Below are 19,866 nucleotides of genomic sequence, written 5' to 3'. Positions count from 1 at the left end.
GAACAGTATTTATTTATTTGTGCTTTTCTGCTCTGAAAATGATACAGGCATTAAAAACAATTATCGGTCTTATCGAAATGTAGCGATTTCTTACAGGCGCGGCGTACCTACTGAGAGAAATTAAATTAAAGGAAAGGAGTTGTTTGTTTTGTTTTTTTTTTATTTTAGTTCATTAATCCTATATTAACGTGGCATTAGGTATATTTAGATAAGAACTCTATTATTATCACAACATTAGAATGCAATTAAGTTGACAAAAACCCAACAAGATTACCTTAATCGGTTTATTTCCATTGAACCGCACGGGACGTTAATTTGCCGTTCACTTCGTGAATGGACGTCACAAAAAACAATAGAACTGAAATAGATTCACAAAAACAAATTGCAATGTTTACATTGCTATGTAATTTATATACCATTAAAATTCTCATTACTCGTACCGCAACGATAAATAATTGATGTTTTCGATCTAAGATTAAAGACTACTTAGTAAAATTAATGCATTACAATAAGTATAGGTATAATTTATATAATAATACAATTTATAGAAGAACGTATACTATTCCCGAAATTTTGGCCCAATGTGGGCACACAATCACAATCTCATATTTATTATTTAGTTTACTTACTTGCATAGACGAATAATTACCAATACAACATCCTTTATTTTTATTCGCTCATCCTTATTATTATAGAGGTTTATTATCTTGTAACACGACTATCCTGAAGAGCTGGAGTTAGGGCCAGGGTTGCCCGCAGGCTGACCGGTTGTACCAATCACACATTTATGACTATAGAGCCTATAGCTATGTGACTTTTATATAGACAAATAGGGTTGTTCGTTATATGCAGTAAATAAAGCGTGAAAATTAAATAGTTTTAGTTGGTACTATATTTTATATTAGATAGATATCTTCAATAAGGAGCTTATAAAACAGCGTACAATATAATGGTACCAACTTTCAGAATTCAGATACATAAATTCTTTACAATTTATAAATGTATTTGGTTGTATAAATTTCAAAATTAAAATATAATTACATTTAAACATTGATGAGTTCAATGGACTTCCAGAAGCTTTTTAAGAATGAGTCATTTTTAATCATAGGCATATTTTTTACTTAACTTAGCTAAGAGGAAAAATATTTGACAATTTAATAAAAATTGTGTCAACAGTAAATTCTCACAAAATCTATGCATATTATAATTTTAATGTATAATTAATGAGTTATAAGTGAATCAGTCGTACATGGCCATTTTATAAATAAACATACAATTCACAAACCACTTCTCGACCTTCATAATTATTATTCAATTATATATTATAATATTTTGATAAGTAAATAACAAAATGGGGGACAAAAATATGAAAATTCTAATGACAAAATCGTATAATGGATACTCTACCAATTCTCATCGGTTATCTATAGTTATAACTTATAATATGTATATGTTAATTTCCAACGGTATGAATATATACCTAGGTATGAACATGAACTAAACTAAATACATGATATAGGTAAACCAGAATCTGATGGCAATTAGGGAAATCAAAATTTTGAGTGTGCAACCCTAGGGAAAATGGACTGAACGATCTTGATACTGCTTATTTTTTATTTTGTCCTCAATATCATTAGTCACATTACTTATGTGGACAATTACTATACTTAATAATGAGATATCCACTTAATATTATGTAGGTACATATTTAAGAATATAATTGTATATAATTGTATATTATACATATTATTTAATAATATGTATAATATACAATTATACATATTACTTTTATACATGTAATACATATTATTATTATTTACACATACCTATATTTGTATATTCATTACCAGTATGCCATGTGAAAATATCGATATAATGATAACGTAGATCAAAACTGCCTACAATTTTTTTATAAAATAAAATAAAAATAAAATAAAACTATGTTTATTTTCGTAAGTATTTACAGAAACACACATTATAAAATTGACTTGGACAGCTTGGACTTGACGAATAGCCGTATTGGAAACTCCTGTAATAAGTTTTCATAAAATTATATTCTAATCAACAAACAATATTATAGTTCTTCTTTTCTTCTTTTTCAGCCTGGTTAAACCCAAAGTTGGGTATAGGCCTCTTCATGTGCACGCCATTCCTTCCTGTTCGTTGCCGCTCGCATCCACTTCCTTCCCAAGATCTTCACTATATCGTCAGCCCATCTAGTAGGCTGACGGCCAACTTTTCTTTGTCCGGTCCAAGGACGCCATTCTAGGATTTTGTTGGTCCACCTGTTGTCACTTAATCTGCAGATATGTCCCGCCCACCTCCATTTCTGCCGAGACACTTTGAGTGCTATGTCTGTAACTCCAGTTTTCTTCCTTATTGTCGTATTTGTAATTCTGTCCATCAATGAAATCCCGAGAATAGCGCGTTCCATCGACCTTTGCGCTACTTGGAGTTTATTCACTAGGTGTTTGGTTAGTGTCCAGGTTTCAGAGGCGTACGTCATTACTGGAAGAATACATTGCTCAAACGTTCGCCTCTTCAGGAAGGTTGGTATTTGTTTGTCTTTGAATACATCTGATAGTTTGCCAAACGCTGCCCAGCCAAGTTGAATGCGGCGGTCTACTTCCCTCTTTTGTGCATTCCTATCCAGCGTAACCATTTGACCTAAATAAACATACTCTTCTACTCTGTCGATGTTCTGACCATGTATTGTGATCGCAGGTGTAATATTATAGTTACCTACATATAATATTTTTTAATTTAAAGTATCAAAACGGGTAAGTCCAATTTACCAATAAAATCTTCAAAATTGAAAATTGTGATGTGTTTGACCCTTCTTCATCAAATGTTTTTCTATACACATTATAAACAACACCTCTTGCTTGTGATCGCAGCGGCTTTTTCGACATTTTCGAAGATTTTTTAGACAAAATCCTAAAAATTATTCATCAACTGCAAAAAAGACAAATAATTTGACAACCAATTTGATAGTTGTCAAATAAGTTGCCACATGAAAATCTTTTATTTCTTAAATATAAATATGCCATCAGATTCTGGTAGACCTATAATAAACTGTATGCACACACATTTTAACTGCTAAACCAATCTGTTAGGTAAATAGTTCGTTATCCGCAATACTGGATACAACATGCCTGAGCAATGCTTTTGGTGTCCAAACAATGCTCAGGCATAGCACCATAAACCGTCTGTAATAGACGTATAGGCCAGCGACGACGGATACAACATATTTGATAATAATTTGCCTCAGATTTACCTATGAAGCGATAAGTCAAAAGCTAAATAATGTTTCATGAGGCAACCCTGTATAAAATGCAAATACGTTTAAATATACATACATACGTTTACATGGCAAATGTGGTCAAATATTCAAACTCACGCACACATAGGCCGAGCACGTGGTTCGTTTTTATGAAAGTCACGTGAGGCCCGCCCGCGACCCGCCGCGTCCGCCCGCGGCCCCCGACCCGCTAAACTTGTTTTATTTCTCATTTATATAGTATTGAGTTTCAGCTTTCAAGCTTCGCGATTTATTTCATATGTGCGAAATCCTCAAGCGGTGCTCTACTTTTACGGAATTGATGTTTGAGCTTTTACACGTATTAGTTAGCTACTTCAGATTAAACTTAATTTTTTTTTTATTTGAACATTTAACGGAATATCGTAGGGTCAGTTAGGTCAGTTCTTAGAGTTCTTAATATAATATTTGCCTGTAAAATGTGATTCTTTGCAAAAAAATTGTTCCTATTATTGCCATTTGAAAGACGACGCGTCAAGAAATCAAGATTTTCTCTGTATGAATTTTAAATTAAGCAATTAGTAATAAAGTTGCAATTGCTATAACACATAATACATACCTATATCTTAATTTAATAATTACATTAATTCATAAAGTGACTTTGCGAAATATTTATATTGGCACGAACAATGTATTTGTTTACAAATAAATTATGAGAGATAAGATCACACCTCCACGCGTCCATTCATTGAACTGTACTTATAATAATTATAATTAATAAGTAATAATTATACAGTAAGGTGTTATTATTTATCCATAGAAGTTTAAAAGCCACTTGCGTTGTAATTAATACAATTTTAACGTGACTACATTAATTACAACATTGTTTATGTTTACGTGAACAGCTTTACGTTCTAATAAGATTTATTATTCTTCTAACATCCGCTTTATTTTTATACAAAACAATGGTTTTTAAAACGAGTAAATGTCGGTTTTAAGATATTCTAACAGTTTGAATAATTCTATTTCAGTAATTAAAAAAAAATATACGAACTTTTCACTCAGTTTACAAACGTCTCGTCTCTCAGACGTTCCGAACGAAAAATAAAATAACAAGGTCACACACGAAGCTTTTAAATCTTATTTTACTACCGCGGAAGAAATTTCTCCAGTGTGTATAATTTTGAATGTCTACGACAAACCACGCTTAGTGACTACAGTTTTAAAAAGTATTAATTTGAATCGGTCTGATTGTGTCACCCGTGACTCACTCGTTTAATTAATGTACTTACATTTTGATCAATCGCTCTTGCTTGTCATTTATTTTTAACTACAACATTAAAAGAAAGAGTGCAATGCATACTGAAGCCTGGCTTTTTTCGCGTAAAAAATTTACTGTATGCGTAGTGTAGAGATTAGAAGGAATACAATTCGCATTTGTATTTTCAAATCAGGTTGTTAACTATACATATTGTTAAGACTAGTTTATCATGGGTCGGATAAGTTGAAAGACTAATTAAGTCCTTGAATAATTAAATTCCTTAAGAATTACATACAATCTGTAATAACATAAGTACCTACCTACTAGTATTATTACAAACGTCAAGTTTTACACCAATTTCGATAATGTGCATGCGAATGTATGGCAGGTAATTATTTGATTTTATGTGAAGTATGTTTCAATGTTTATGTAATTTAAACTATATTCAGCTTTTGTGAGCTTTCGTTTTTCGACCTACATTTGACACTAGATAGGTCAATAAGACAGGTCAATTCTCACAAGTGCTTGTTTATATAACCAGGCACGTGGTAATCTCCATACAGATTAAAATAAGCTTCGACTTGTGACCTGCGCCTGCGCGTGTACCACGGGACTGTAGTCTCTACAGGTCAACTAACACTGGACTATCTTACACGCTTTATGTTAATACACCTTTGTATAAACAAACCAATTTGAAAGGTATCTCGATAATAATTATTGAATGCAACGCAGTTTAAACGCTTGTAAATAAACGTTTAACATTGTAATTATTTTGCCCCGATGAATAATGGTGTCAATTAAAGATGTGTCACCTATTTCATTTTGATCCTGATCGTACAATTGCTCTTTCATTTAACTAAATGTTAAAATGATCAACGACAATTTTCAATTTGTGACTCTACATTTGAGGAAAATGATCAAATTTTATTGTATACAGTGCTGTTCGTTACAAAAATTACAAGAAAATGAATAATTGAAATACCTACCAAATATACGGTATATTTCTGGTAAACATTAAATAAAACTTCCAATTTAACAAAAAAACTCATGAAAAATAGCTGTAATTTCTCCGTCTTACCAACTGTCGAATCTAATAAGAGTCGTAGCAAAGTGGACTAGCAGGTTACCATAACAAAATTTGTACTCTAATCAAGTGAACATGACATTTAATGTCAGTTCACTTGATTAATTATGAAAATATTCGACACCGACTTCCGGGTGCAGAGAGCTGATAACACATATCAGCTTATGGTCAAATGGCGCGAAATCATGTGGAACCAAAATAAAATATATAGCATTGACTATCAACGGTAAATATTGCTAAACAAACATTTCTTAAGTATTATTTATCACGTTAGTGAGATCAAAATCAATACTTAAATAAATCGACATTTTCGGCTAAATATTATTTCGTTATTTTCTTAATCTTTAATTGGGTGTTTTAATTTTGTTGAGTAAGTACCTACATATTTTTGTTTATAATCATTTTGTTATGTCTAACAAATGGTATCATACAATAATATTTAATTAAAAGTTTCAAAGAATATTTTCGCCAGACAAAGATTAGATAATTAAGAATGTATCCTGGTATTTTTTAAACAATACACACAGAATAAAAATATAGGCGCATTTTTTGTTAAAAATAATCATTGTATATAGCTACAAATATCTTCACAGATCTAGGACTAGACTCTTTCGATTCTAAGCTCTTCGTTCATTTCAATAAAATCCAAAATACTTCGATGTCAGACGTATCATGTTATAAATCGGTAAGTTACACATTAATAAAAATAAAGTACGCACGCTACGCGAGCGTGTACGGGAATACGTTAAAAATACGATTTGTAAGAAACACAGACACGTGTGAAGGTGTAAACATTTAGCGGCAGGTTCTAGTGTGGACTGTGGTGTGTATACCAATTACAGTGAATCACGCAAGCCCTACCACGCCAAACACTTAGTTCAACGTGGTACAGTGTTAAGAAAATTATAGAAATAAAAATGATCTGAAAATTTTTATAAAAATTTCCCTTTTTCTTCCTAAGTGATAACTAAAGGCAAAATTTTGAGCGTTGTATTGAATTTTAGACGCAATACATTATATGTACATGGAATTTAAATAAGCGTAATTTAAAAAAAATATATATATTTCGCATACTCTATACATAGAGAATATTATTAATAGGGTTTTCGTCTATGATTTCTTGAAATAAATAAGTAATTGGTCTATGCACATTTAAAATGGGCATCCAGAAAATAGTCCGCAAATAAAAGGTCCCTATTTTTTAATAATTAATTATAAGTCATAATTATTTCTTGGATAAATTAAATTCGTCTTCTTCTATTTCTTAGCACATTCCCATAATGTATCTAAACAATGCTGAATAATCCTGAACGACTCTACATTTAACTCTATTAAAACATAACAAACTCCTTGTAGATGCCTTTAGGATTAATCAAATGATATGCAAGCAGTTTAGCAGAAAAATACCTGTGCGGCGTGTGCGCAGCCAGGAACACGTAGTTGGTGCCGTACATGCCGGTCAGCAGCACCGGCAGCGCCAGCAGCAGCGCGATGCGCGCCTGCCACCAGCCCCACCCGGAGATGCCGTCCTTGTCCATCACTGATCCACAAGCGAGTCACAATAGTTCGGGGCAAACACCGGTGGCGAACTGCGACCTGACCGCCTATGGTCCTGAATATATATTGTTTACTTAGGCTTTGTTTACATGCACACGAGGTGGCTGTGGAGACGTCCCGCCGGCCGGCAAGTCCGAGCGGCAATGCGGGCTGGGGTCGAAGTGAGCTCGTGGATAAGCTAAAGTGATCTCTAAGGCCGGGAAAAGTATTGCTTCGCGGCATCGCGGAAGCTTGCGCGAGTAGGCGGGCCATGCTGTCGCTTGTTTTTTGCGCGTGCGCAACTATCTAATTATACTTAAATAACGTTCAGGGATTGAACTTATTGACACATTTCCTTGTTGTGTCACTGTCTTTAATTATCATGTCGATTGTTTCGTACTTTTCTTATCCTTTAGAAGAATTATTATTTTTAAATTGTGAATAAAGGTATAATGATATGAGATGATTGTGGTTTTCGTTTTAGGTAAATTAAATGAAAGAATTCAGAATCCTTAACCAGTTGATTTAACAGGATACTTTGAAGGGATAAAATCTTAGATTATAATTTTTTTATTTTTTTTTTTTTTTTTTATTATAGGACATTATTACACAAATCGACCTAGTCCCACAGTAAGCTCAATTAAGGCTTGTGTTGTGGGTACTAGGCGACGATAAATATAATATTTAATAAATACATATATAGATAATAACACCCAGACCTAAGAACAAATAATTGAGTTCATCACACAAATATTTGCCCTGACCGGGGATCGAACCCGGGACCGTCGGCTCAGTAGGCAGTTTTATTATTTGTTTTATTCAAATACTTGTCATTTATTATATAGGTACTAATAGTTTCTACTAGTTAACTGGCTAATTAACTCGCTATATTAGAAGTACGATCTCCAATTAGATGCGTAATTACTAATTATACTAATTTATTGATCAAGATAAGCTATTTTCGTATTCAATTAAATTTTCAAGTTGCATTAAGCGAAACGTAATCCGCAAAAAATAGACTATTCCCATTATATTCGCAAATTGGATTGTTGAAAATAAACAAGACATTCACAGTCGGCGCACGCGCGCGCCCCGTGCTGTCTACAATCGCACGCACATACAAAAATATCCGTTTATATGTGTGTCAGATAAAAATAGTGAGTAAATGAACCGCTGCGGTAGTGTGCTGTGTGGTGGCCAGAGCACGACTCCTGGACTACTGGGGGGAGGTTAGTGACTCGTGACGCTCTCTGCTGGACGTGAGCGCTTCCGTGAGGGTTGCGTTTGGAGTAGCCAATGCCCTTTGCGCTAGATCACCCAATTTAATGCTATCGTCTAAAGTCCAAACTCTACTTTTTACGCTATTATTAGTTTAAGAACAAAAATTACCTCATAATATCACATTTTTCATAGTATAAGTACCTAGCTTCTTTTAGAGATGAATCTTTCCATTTAAAACAAGTTATGAACTTTGAACTCATTTGTTAAACTCTATTTTTTACCAAAGATTGTTTTAAAATCCCAATTTTTTTTTTAAATAAATTACATATCCAAATCCGTGTTTTTCTTTATCTACTTATATCCAATTCGGTTTTATAAAAATGACGTCACAGTTAAACATACACGCCCGTGACACACCCTAATAAAAGGTCACGGGTAACCTTGCTCTATTCCATCAAACTCACCTCTTTATCCAAATTACTTGAATGTACATTACCACAATGTGTACTAATAAATTAATAATACAATAAAGACGAGTGATAAACAATAAATAAAAGTAAATAAATATAATACACACTCAGATTAAACAAATATAGTTGAATTGCAATAAATCACACATAGTTTGTGCCTGAAGAATAATCACCCAGATAAGAAGCCTTTGGAGAGACTTATATTACCTTGTCCTTGTTTACATTGTATGTTATTTTTATCTGGGTAGACATATTTTTAATTTATATTATGAGCTGCATCTGCATCTATATTTATAACAAAACGTTAGAACTTAGAGGAACCCAACCAACAATAGATTTTATACTATCGTGAGATTTTTTTTTTTCATTTAGTTCCAATGTAAACTATTTTATAAAATGATGAAAAATTACGCTCTTGGTATATATGTAACAATTATATATGTTTCTGTGACGATAAAATGTTTCAATAGTTTAATACAATGTGCATAATTATTGACTCGCTAAACGTATGTATTTGGAAATAATAAAATTGAATCAATTAAAGGTCACTCTGATTACAATAGTTTACATTTTACAACAATAAATGTCTTTTCGTGTTAGTCTTGACATTAAATCTTAATTAAAATAATGATATAAAAGGAAAATCCTGTGTAATATTGTTTTCCTTTTTAAAAAAAGCGTAGAAACGGAAATACATTGTCATATTCTGTTTCTTCGATGAAAAGATGATTAGAAAAACAAAAGCATTGACAATCTATTACGGAAAATAAAATTAATAATCTTTATTCTTTCTTATATTTAAATGAACTGTTGATCTATGATAAAATAAATTGTTTGAATTGGCAATAGGTACTATTTTATGATGATGAATTACGTAACTATGCGAACAACTTTTCAAAGCATTGCCCTAAAAACCTTTATTTAATGACATGCATATCCGGTCTCTACGTCTGTTCAAGTGATGCCCTTATCAACAGAGTATTTAATAATTGTGTATATTAAACTATATCTTTTCTCACCGCTCGCGCAGTCCGCAGCATAAAATATAATTATGACATTAGTGATAAGGGCTAAATATATATAATATATATAATATAAATAAGTTATCAATATATTTTAATTAAGATCCTATATTCTATGATCATTAGCACAGTTTTTATATTTATTTGAATTCACTGAACCGTTGACTGAACCGAATTCGTATGTCAAAATCAAAACTGTTAACATGGTTAAATTATTAATATATTTTTTTTATAATTAAATGTATTCTGCCCTTTGTTTTCTTTTGAATTATATCAAATACTAGCTGAGCTCCGCGGTTTTACCCGCAGTGCTCCGCTCCTGTTTTAGCCTTCCTCGATAAATGGGCTATCTAACACCGAAAGAATTTTTCAAATCGGAATCGAGTAGTTCCCGAGATTAGCGCGTTCAAACAAACAATAGATGTAATAAACGCTTCATTACTGTATTGCATCTCGCTACACACACGCCATAAATAACAATATTGTCAGCAAACAAGATAATCTACAAGCATCCGAACGTTATCATAATGAATCGTAAGAGCTGATAAGGCGCCCAGGTGGCTCAGTTCGCGAGACATGGCCGCCTCGCCAGCCGGCAAGCGCGACGCGTGCGAAGCCGTGCGTGACGTTAGTGAGAAGTGGGGGGACCCGCTGGAAGCCTTGCTGGCCACGCTCGGCCCCTTCGGCCTGTACCAGCGCTATGTGGTGGTGCTACTGCTCATCCCCAACCTACTGGCGCCGATGTACACCTTCAATTATGTGTTTGTTGCTGATCGCGTGCCTTTCAGGTAGTGGCCTCGATTATAGTTAGATAGAAGCCCTTTGCTCGGGAGTGTATGCGTAAATGCAGTCTCCACTTAAAAAAGTATTAGATACAGGACAGTGGACTTCGATATATGTTGCATTAACTACCTATATCTTAAATCGTGTGCGGCCAGCACACGATTTAAGATATAGGTAGTTGAATCTGATGCCACAATTGATATTTTTGCTAGCAGTGCAAATGATAACTTGGATCTCTGTAGCAGGTACCTACATGGATGCATGTAGCCGCACATAGTATGTTACTCTGTTTTGTCCTTTTTTATGTATCGTTTCTAAATTCAATGTACGTTTTGGTTTAATTACATTAAGTACAATGAATAATTATTCTGTTTAAATAAATATGTTTAATTACAAAAATCAAGAGATCTTTTGTGTTGAACAGTCACATTTACAATGAATCATTCACACAAATGCTTTATAACACAATGCAGTATGTGTCAATAAGGAAAACCGCCTGTTTCTCAATGTACAGATGAAAAAAATTTCAAGCTATATGTATATCTAATCAGCTAATAAGTCGTCTGTGTAATTATATTTACCTTTGCCACAGATAATATAACATTGACTGTACTAGCCTCTGCTCATGTTTTTCATCAAGTAATGCGTCCACAGTCATAATATTTGACAATTAACATAAACTTCTTAACAATTTACATAAACATATATGTAGTTGTTACTTTGTTCAAAACAGTATAGGTACTTATAAAAATGACATAACAATGGTGGTTTCCGAGATATTGTATATTTGTGTGAAATGTAACACTATTTTATGCTCTACAAGTCATCGCAAAATAATAATAAAACCGTTATTAATTAAACATAATATTTTCTTAAATATTATTTTTCATATAAATGATATTATTTTTCACTCAATGTAGGAAAATCAATCAATCAATTCAATAAATTCGTATTAATTTCCTATCTTAAATTTATTTATTTTTCAATTTATTACAAATTATTACAATTTACAATTTAATATAATCGAGAAATTATCATTGACTAGGATGACAAAAATGTAACATAAACTTATATTCAAATACAAACACAAGTTCTGTTTGCGATTTTTTATATTTGATTTTCTGCAATTGCTTTTTTCTGTTTACCTTTTCTTCATTATTTAAATCTACGATAGTTTCCTTGTTGGTAATTCAGACTAGAGTCGTATAAAACTGTTGCAATGTATCTCGCATTTTAATTGCAATTTTAATAATATTAGACCGCCAAGGAACAAAGTTAATTTCATATTCTTTCCTTTTAGATTGATGCTATTATTGATAACCTTATACCGTTACAACATTGATGCAATCACAAAATCTGATGAGTTTTTACCAAGAAATTTTTTTATATATTTTCGCTCTTTCTCAAAATTTTTTTAATTGTCTATTATTACAATAAAAAGTAAAACATATAGTTAATGAATTAATAACTAATAACTTTAATTTAACTAGGTTTAACAAGTTTAGTGTTTCCTCACCAAATAAATTTGCTTTACGTGTTTCAAAATTTAATTTTACAAGTTTTTAAGTTTACAGTCAGTTAACGTAGGTACTTACTACACATGCAGTGTACTTTTTAAAGATATGCATGAAAATTGATATATCCACCCTTACATTTCACGAAATTATTTTAATCGATCATAAAACAATAACAATATAATTAATTAAAATTTAAAACAAATCCATAATAATGGAATTATTTTTATCTAAAGTATTAATCTTAAGTACGATATTTCAAATGTACCTATTGATGATAAAGGGTGATAAAAATACCTAATTAGCGATAAAATAATAAATAAATGCGTTCACGAGATTTACGAAACGTGACTAAACTCTGATAATAATAAATAAGCTTTCGTTTCGTTTTCGTTCTTTCGAAAAGTATTATTATAATCTCTCCCGTCTGAATTGTATATATAATTGTAAATATGTGTAATCAAACATAACGTTGCCACTGTATGCGTCGTAGCTGGTATGACAAATTATTATTTTTTATAAAAAATACAAAGTTCTCAGACTAAAATAGAACGCTGTTGGTACAAAGCAACAGAATTCATGCAAAATGTTGAATTGATTTCAATCAACATAACCGACAATCTTAAATTAGAAGAATTTTTGTCTGTAAACGATGCCCAAAGCTAACCTATATTTTTGGAATTTATCTATAGTTGAACGACTTTTTGAAGAAATGTTTCCATTTCACTGTTATATTTGTTGATAACAAACAAATAGCTGATAGTTTATCAGTTTAACTGGCTGACACCAAAGATTTTTCTTATGGACCATCGTTAACTATTGAACTCATGACCTTTCGACGGTTAACCAATAGAGCAAACCAGTACATTAAGTAGGGTCCCATACATAAACAAGTACATAATAATATAACGTAAGAAAATATTATGTGTATAATTCTAAAACTTGGGATTCCCTGTGTGGTTTATAATTATTTTAGGGTGAAAAAAATATTCCGCCGTTAAAAAATATACCTATACACTGTCAGGAATTTTTTATTATGATATAAAATAATAAAGTCTTAATAAGCCGTGTTATATAGATATATAATTTAAATATCATAAAAATTACATACATAATAGGATTTTACAGCAAATTATATTATTTCGTCTGTTATTAGGACATGATATTTAATCATATCAAGAAGAAACTGACCAGATAAATAAGTATAATATGTGATTTTTGTCCACTTTGTTTGGGAAAAGTGTCCATAGAAGAGTATGGATTTAATTAATTTCTTGTAGGTACAAGCAAATGTAGAGTTGTATCTAATAAGTTAGAAAACTTTACCGTCGCGTCGTACGTTATATAGATTAACACTCGAGCTTCTTATGGTACTTTGTAAAATATCTGTTACAAGGAAATTGACAAACACAACTGCACAATCAAGAGCTTTCTCTGAATTTCGTAAAAATCGAAAATAACAAAAAAGCGTTCTTTCCTAACCAAATCCCAAAGTATATTGTCTCACTACACTGTGCACAGGAAATTCCTGATTTGTGCATGCGTTGCTGGCTCCGTTCATGGATGCTGGTAACATGAGCAGGTGACCGCAAGCTCACGCTTACTCACCAACCGATATTAAGTACATAACCAGAGACAAGTTTCACATTCCATTAAAATACAGAATCGTAGGTACTAGGTATCAAAACCTACAATCAATGTGTAACTAAAATGTTATTTATATTTCAACCAACGACTCTATCACAACAAAAGAAAATGGAAAGCAATAGCGTGCCACTTTGATACAATTTACACCATATAGATAATTTAGTCCATTCAAAAATAATACAAAATCGTTTGGGTTTCATTCACCCGTCGTGTCGAGGAATAAATCTTCGTTTCTTTTTTATTTTCAACTTCTATAAAAATTAAGCACAACTAAAATAACAGCAATCGAAGCCCATTTTGATAGGTGCTTATAACCCAAATAATACATGACCCAGTTCAGTCTATCGGAGAAGATTGGACCCGACCGTCCGCGTCGTAACCTCTACAGTCTACACGTTAATTCTCTGGTGATAAGCCCAAGATAACTGTTGTTAGATGACACAATCGAGAATTGCAATGTAAGCATCATTGTTCATGTGACAGAGTTCATGTGATATCAATGGAATGGACTTCGATAGCCAGATAAAATAATAATGTTCAATTCAATAACTCTATTTACAAACGGAAAACAAATAGTTTCAAAACACAAGCATATGAGAATTCACACAAAAGTTACACAAAAAAATTTAACTGAATATCGTGTCTCCACATAATATTATTTTATCAACAGCCAAAAACCATCTTGTACACAATCACTTGACATTGTAAAAGATGATGAAATTGCAATACTCTGCACTTATCTTCCAAAATATTTATGTTACAAACTTAGACGCTAGTAGCGTTGCTAACTAGAATTTATCGATTGATAAGAATTCTAACTGATCGACCTACCGCCGAAATCGTTTAGATAATATCACTAACACGGTAGTTCCAACAGTATTGTATATCTAATAAAAATCCTCTAACTTGACCTCATAAAGCAATGGATTTAATATCCTCAAACAGAAGCTCAGGTAACCGCGAAATAATAAAATAATATCTCAAAAGCATAATTTTGAAAATTTTATTTAACTCTTGTATGTGATCGTATTGAAAATATACGTTTAAATGGTATCCTATACGTATTTCTATATGTGTTATAAACTATCGTTTTCAGATGTGTTGTCCCGGAATGCGAGTGGGGCCAGCCACAATTCAACAACTCTACAGTGGAGCAACTACTACCGACAGACGAGTGCCGCCGCTACGCCCCCCTGGAGCCCGACCTGCTGACGTGCGACGCGCAGGACTTCCATCCCAATGATACTGTACCGTGCGACCGCTTTGTGTATGAAAACCATGACACTATCTATGCTGAGGTAAAATTGATTAATTAACATTGAGATAATTCTGTAACAGATGTTTTAACTAAATCTTACCGATAATGGACAGCTTCTGAAGTAGTTAATTATGGAATTAAATATTAAAAGTATTTGTTGTAGTAAAACAGTCTGATGGAATTGATGAACTGGGTGATATTATAGTCTATACGGATTTATGCTTTATTTATTTTGCTTAATAGTATTTTAGTATTTTGCGACATATATTTTCAAAAGACGATTTGTATTATTTTATCATGCATTTATGATTCTATATAATATTATGATGTGTTAATTTCTCTTGTTTACCCGCAGTTCGGGTTAGCATGCCGCGAGTGGCGACGCACGCTGGTGGGCACAGTGCGGAATGCGGCGCTGCCGGTGGCGCTCATATTGACTGGCTATACCTCAGACAAGTATGATATAGATTTCAATGAAGTAATGTCTCTAAAAAGTACAGGAAAATGAGTTAATAACGAACTTTATCGCTTTTACACAGACTTTACTAGAATTGAATTTGATCTAGATAATAACTTCTATAAATTATAAATATTGTTTTAACATCATATATTATGTTAAGTAGAAAAGAGATAGTCAATCAAACGTAATCTTCATGCAGATGGGGTCGTCGCACAGCTTTCTGCATATTCGCAGCATTCGCAGGCGTGCTCGGCGTGGCCAAGTCTTTTGCTAACTCATACAATGTCTACATCACGCTTGAGTTCTTTGAAGCTGCCCTCGGCTATGGCTTTAATAGCGCTGCGTATGTTATGAGTAAGTAATCATTTAATTCCTTTAGTAATTTTGGAAAAAAAACTATGATTCATTCGAGATAATATTCATTGCTAACAATGATTGATTACAGAAGAATCACTATTCAATAACTAATTTCCATAATGGTATGTTTAAACAAATACCACGAAAAATATTAACAGTCGAACTTATTAATTCAAAACATTTGAATTTCAGTGGTAGAGTTAGCCCGTCCGTCTCTACGCGCTGCGTTCGCCTGCGCGACCGGAGTGGCGTACGGTCTGGGCGGCGTGCTGTTCGCCGTGATCGCGAGGTACCTGCCCAACTGGCGCGACCTGCTCCGGGCCATACATACGCCCGCACTGCTCCTGCCCCTCTACTGGCTGATCCTGGACGAGAGTGTGCGCTGGCTGCACGCAACACAGCAGACAGATAAGGCTAAAGCTGTCGTAAAAAAGGCCGCTAGGTGGAATACGGTAATTGTGCTTAAACATAAACCCTAGTGCAGAACGCATTGGGAACTTCCAATAATTAATCAGTTCATTAATCACTTTTATGTAGCATAATAATCTGTACCAAGGATTAGTATAATCACGTTGTTGAGAATTAAGTCATTATGCATTTCGTACAACATTGGTATTAGCAAATAGGTAATACCAGGATAATAGAGTCAGAGATCATAGAGTGAAAATTAAGAGAAAAAAATTAAAGGTGGTACCAGTAGAAAATCTTGAGTCTTAAGAAAATATTTGACTGAAAAGTAATAGAAATATTTAATAACTAGATTTCCGCCCGCGGCTTCGCCCGCGTTTGCAAAGGAAAACCCGCATAGTTCCCGTTCCCGTGGGATTTTCGGGATAAAAACTATGTGTTAATCCAAGTTACCCTCTATATGTGTGCAAAATTTCATTGTAATCGGTTCAGTAGTTTTTACGTGAAGGAGTAACAAACATCCATACATCCATACATCCATACTTACAAACTTTCGCCTTTATAATATATATTAAGATATTAGAATATTAGATTACACAAAAATCTTAAAAACTACAAATTGAGAAACATGTTTCATCTTTCCTTTGTTCGTCCTTATATAACTGACAGAGTTTGGTGTGCGCAATTTTTTATTAATTGCTTATATTAAACTTAGCCAAAGTAAAGCAATTTGTTTGTAGTAATATGTTGTGTTCAGGTAGTTTTGGACGAAACATCACTAAACAATGCTCTAGAATCAAACACTGCTCAAAATGAAGGCCCTAAAGAAAATCCCTGGTTAAGTCTTTTGAAGTCTCGAGTGCTAATGGTGCGGTTTCTTGCCTGCTGCTTCTGCTGGGTCGCCGCCGCCTTCGTGTACTACGGCCTGACGATTAATTCAGTAGCACTCTCTGGAGACAAATATACAAACTTTGCCCTTAACATGGTGATGGACATCGTCGCGTCGCTCCTCATTATGATGGCGTTGGAACGCATCGGTCGAAGAATCAGCATTTGTGTAGCCTTTGTTCTCTGTGGTATCTCTTCTCTGATACCCATTCTGACATGTAAGTGTTACTGTATTATCGCTACGTATGTTTTTCGTTGTATTTAGAAAATAAAGAGGGCTTAAAAATAGTACCCAAAAATCATTCTTCATAATATTTCAATAATATTTATTCTGATTATAGAAAACATTCTATCATTCATTTTTTTGACGACGGGGTTGGCGCAGTGGTAAAGTAAGTGCCTACTGAGCCGACGGTCCCGGATTCGATCCCCGATCAGGGCAAATATTTGTGTGATAAACTCAATTATTTGTTCTTGGGTCTGGGTGTTATTATCTATATATTATGTATTTATTAAATATTATATTATAATTATCGTCGCCAAGTACCCACAACACAAGCCTTAATTGAGCTTACTGTGGGACATCGACCTGATTTGTGTAATAATGTCCTATAGATAATATTTATTTATTTATTTTATTCAATAATATAAGTGAATTTCAAAAACAAAATGGGTGTCTTTTGCTTTGAATGAATACGAAATGTCATAGAAAAACTGCCCTCAGCAAAAGATAATGTTATATTCCAAACAACTATTAATTTCGTATCCAGCAAACGCAACCACGAACCAATCAGTGTACTTCATGGGCAAGCTGTCCATCACGTTCGCGTTCAACTCGCTGTACGTGTTCACGGCAGAGCTGTTCCCCACGTCAGTGCGTAGCTCTGCGCTTGCGGCGACATCGCTCGTCGGCCGCCTGGGGTCCATCCTCGCGCCGCAGACGCCGCTACTGGTACGAACCTCTCTTTTTTAGTCTGAATTTTTTACTATAATAATTATAGTAGGTATTAAAAGTTCCTCGGCATCAGACGTCTCTGCTGTTTCGCTGATGATTCACTTAGTAAAGTATCAATGTCAGGACAACTATTTATCAAATTATAAAAATATCTTTTGATTCTATGAATTTTACAAGCTTTCAAATAATATATGAATTTTATTTAATACCTATTATCGTTGTTGTGTTTATTTTTAAATTTGCTTTTCTGCAATCGTTCTTGTGCGGATTTGATATCGGAAAAGTTCCATTCCATTCAAAATACTGAAATTGGCTTACAGAACCAAGATAAAAAAAATTTCTAATGCAGAATTCTAAGAATTACAGAAACACTACCCCATTAATATCAATCGTCATTTTTTATCCCCTGTGAAATTTCTTGTGTTAAGTGAAAACATATTATCGTTGTAGATTCTTATTGACATAGTCGTAACTTATCATCAAATCACTTTTTTCATTTTCATTTCATTTACTTACATACATAGACGATATTTTAACCCGTATCAGTACATGTAGAAACCCACAATACAAACCCTGCTGTACACCGGGTGCTCGCTGCTAGCGGCCGCCGCGGTGGTGCTGGTGCCGGAGACTCGTCGCGCGCCGTTGCCGCAACACGTGCGGCAAGCGGAGCGCCTGCGCAAACTAGCAACGCCGCGCGCCTCCACCACGAACCCGCCGCCGCCACCGGTGCCCTCTTTTACTAGGATATCTCATTCTAGCTGATTTTGAATATTATACTCAATGTGTTATGTTGACAAATGTTAAGAAAAATTATTGATTTACTAGAACTAAAGAGATTTTAATGAGTCTGCGTAAAAATGTGTCCAAAATTGGCTGTTAATATTGCGTAGTCTCGGATGGCATCTATTGCCTCATCGAACTGGGAGATAGTACAATAAGTTATTCTCCTATTTAGGTAATATTTTGATGCCAAGCAATTTACATTATATTCATAGTTATATATAGGCAATAGTGGGGTAATAGGTAGGTATAGAAAGATTGTATATAGAAGCATTTCTTATGAAAATCTGTAAATAATGTACTTAAATATTACGTTATATACATTAAAAATAATATTATTGTGTAAATTTAGTTAAAGGAAACAATTGAAATTATATAAACTTGTAAAAAATAAATAATGTAAAAGATTTGTATACTGTAGAGCGTAGACCATAATGTATAAACAAGTAGGTAGGTAAGATTTTTTTTTAAGTAACTTATTTGTTAACTACGAATTTATTTTCAATAATAATTGCAATATTCGTCTCCTTTTATTACTTGTATGTATTTTATAAAATGCAAATAAGTGACAAAGTAACACTTTATGTTTAAAATAGGATTAGTTTAAATATTTTTGTAACAGATTCAGTTGCACAGTGTGAAATATCAACAACGTTATCTAAAATTCTCTTATCAGTATAACATAATATTACACTAGGTAGATAGTTATCAACTACATCGAGTGCTTCTAATGTTATTATGTTATACCTAATTTTCCGTTACCATAATTTCAGCTAAAAACAGATTATTAAATTATAAACTACAATAATAAATTTTATTGTTCTTCATGATAACTGCAAAATCGGTATCTCATGAAGTGTTTAATTATTTATTAGAAAAATAACTAACTCGATTGTTATCTATACTTTACATATAATAAATCTGTAGAAGGGTCAATTCTGTACATTGAAAATATTGAAA

The 19,866-nt window shown here is 33.2% G+C and overlaps 2 protein-coding genes across 2 annotated transcripts in view; one reads left to right on the top strand and one right to left on the bottom strand.

Moving 5' to 3' along the window:
* Positions 1-7,304, bottom strand: part of LOC123696613 (solute carrier family 22 member 6-like) — a 29,831-nt gene extending 22,527 nt beyond the window's left edge. The window contains exon 1 of the mRNA XM_045642922.1: positions 7,012-7,304. Within this exon, the coding sequence (XP_045498878.1) occupies positions 7,012-7,142 (131 nt within the window). The 5' untranslated portion in view covers positions 7,143-7,304. The remainder of the gene's footprint in view (positions 1-7,011) is intronic.
* A 3,125-nt stretch (positions 7,305-10,429) lies between these two features.
* LOC123697016 (organic cation transporter protein-like) lies at positions 10,430-19,801 on the top strand. The gene is made up of 8 exons (XM_045643434.1): positions 10,430-10,641; positions 14,894-15,095; positions 15,411-15,511; positions 15,715-15,869; positions 16,065-16,324; positions 17,038-17,386; positions 17,939-18,120; positions 18,679-19,801. Exons 1-8 carry the CDS (start codon positions 10,430-10,432, stop codon positions 18,886-18,888), a joined length of 1,671 nt encoding a protein of 556 aa, XP_045499390.1. The 3' UTR covers positions 18,889-19,801.
* Positions 19,802-19,866: the final 65 nt, after the last annotated feature.

This window comes from Colias croceus, chromosome 13, assembly GCF_905220415.1.
Source record: "Colias croceus chromosome 13, ilColCroc2.1".
In the NCBI taxonomy this organism is placed as follows: Eukaryota; Metazoa; Arthropoda; class Insecta; order Lepidoptera; family Pieridae; genus Colias; species Colias croceus.
This window is presented reverse-complemented; position numbering and strand designations above follow the sequence as displayed.

Bases quoted from the DNA above. Each gene is read 5' to 3' on its own strand.
- LOC123697016 (XM_045643434.1), top strand. From the start codon at position 10,430: ATGGCCGCCTCGCCAGCCGGCAAGCGCGACGCGTGCGAAGCCGTGCGT. The intron at 15,096-15,410 runs GTAAAATTGATT...GTTTACCCGCAG, and splicing joins ATGACACTATCTATGCTGAG to TTCGGGTTAGCATGCCGCGA. The intron at 15,870-16,064 runs GTAAGTAATCAT...TTTGAATTTCAG, and splicing joins TAGCGCTGCGTATGTTATGA to TGGTAGAGTTAGCCCGTCCG.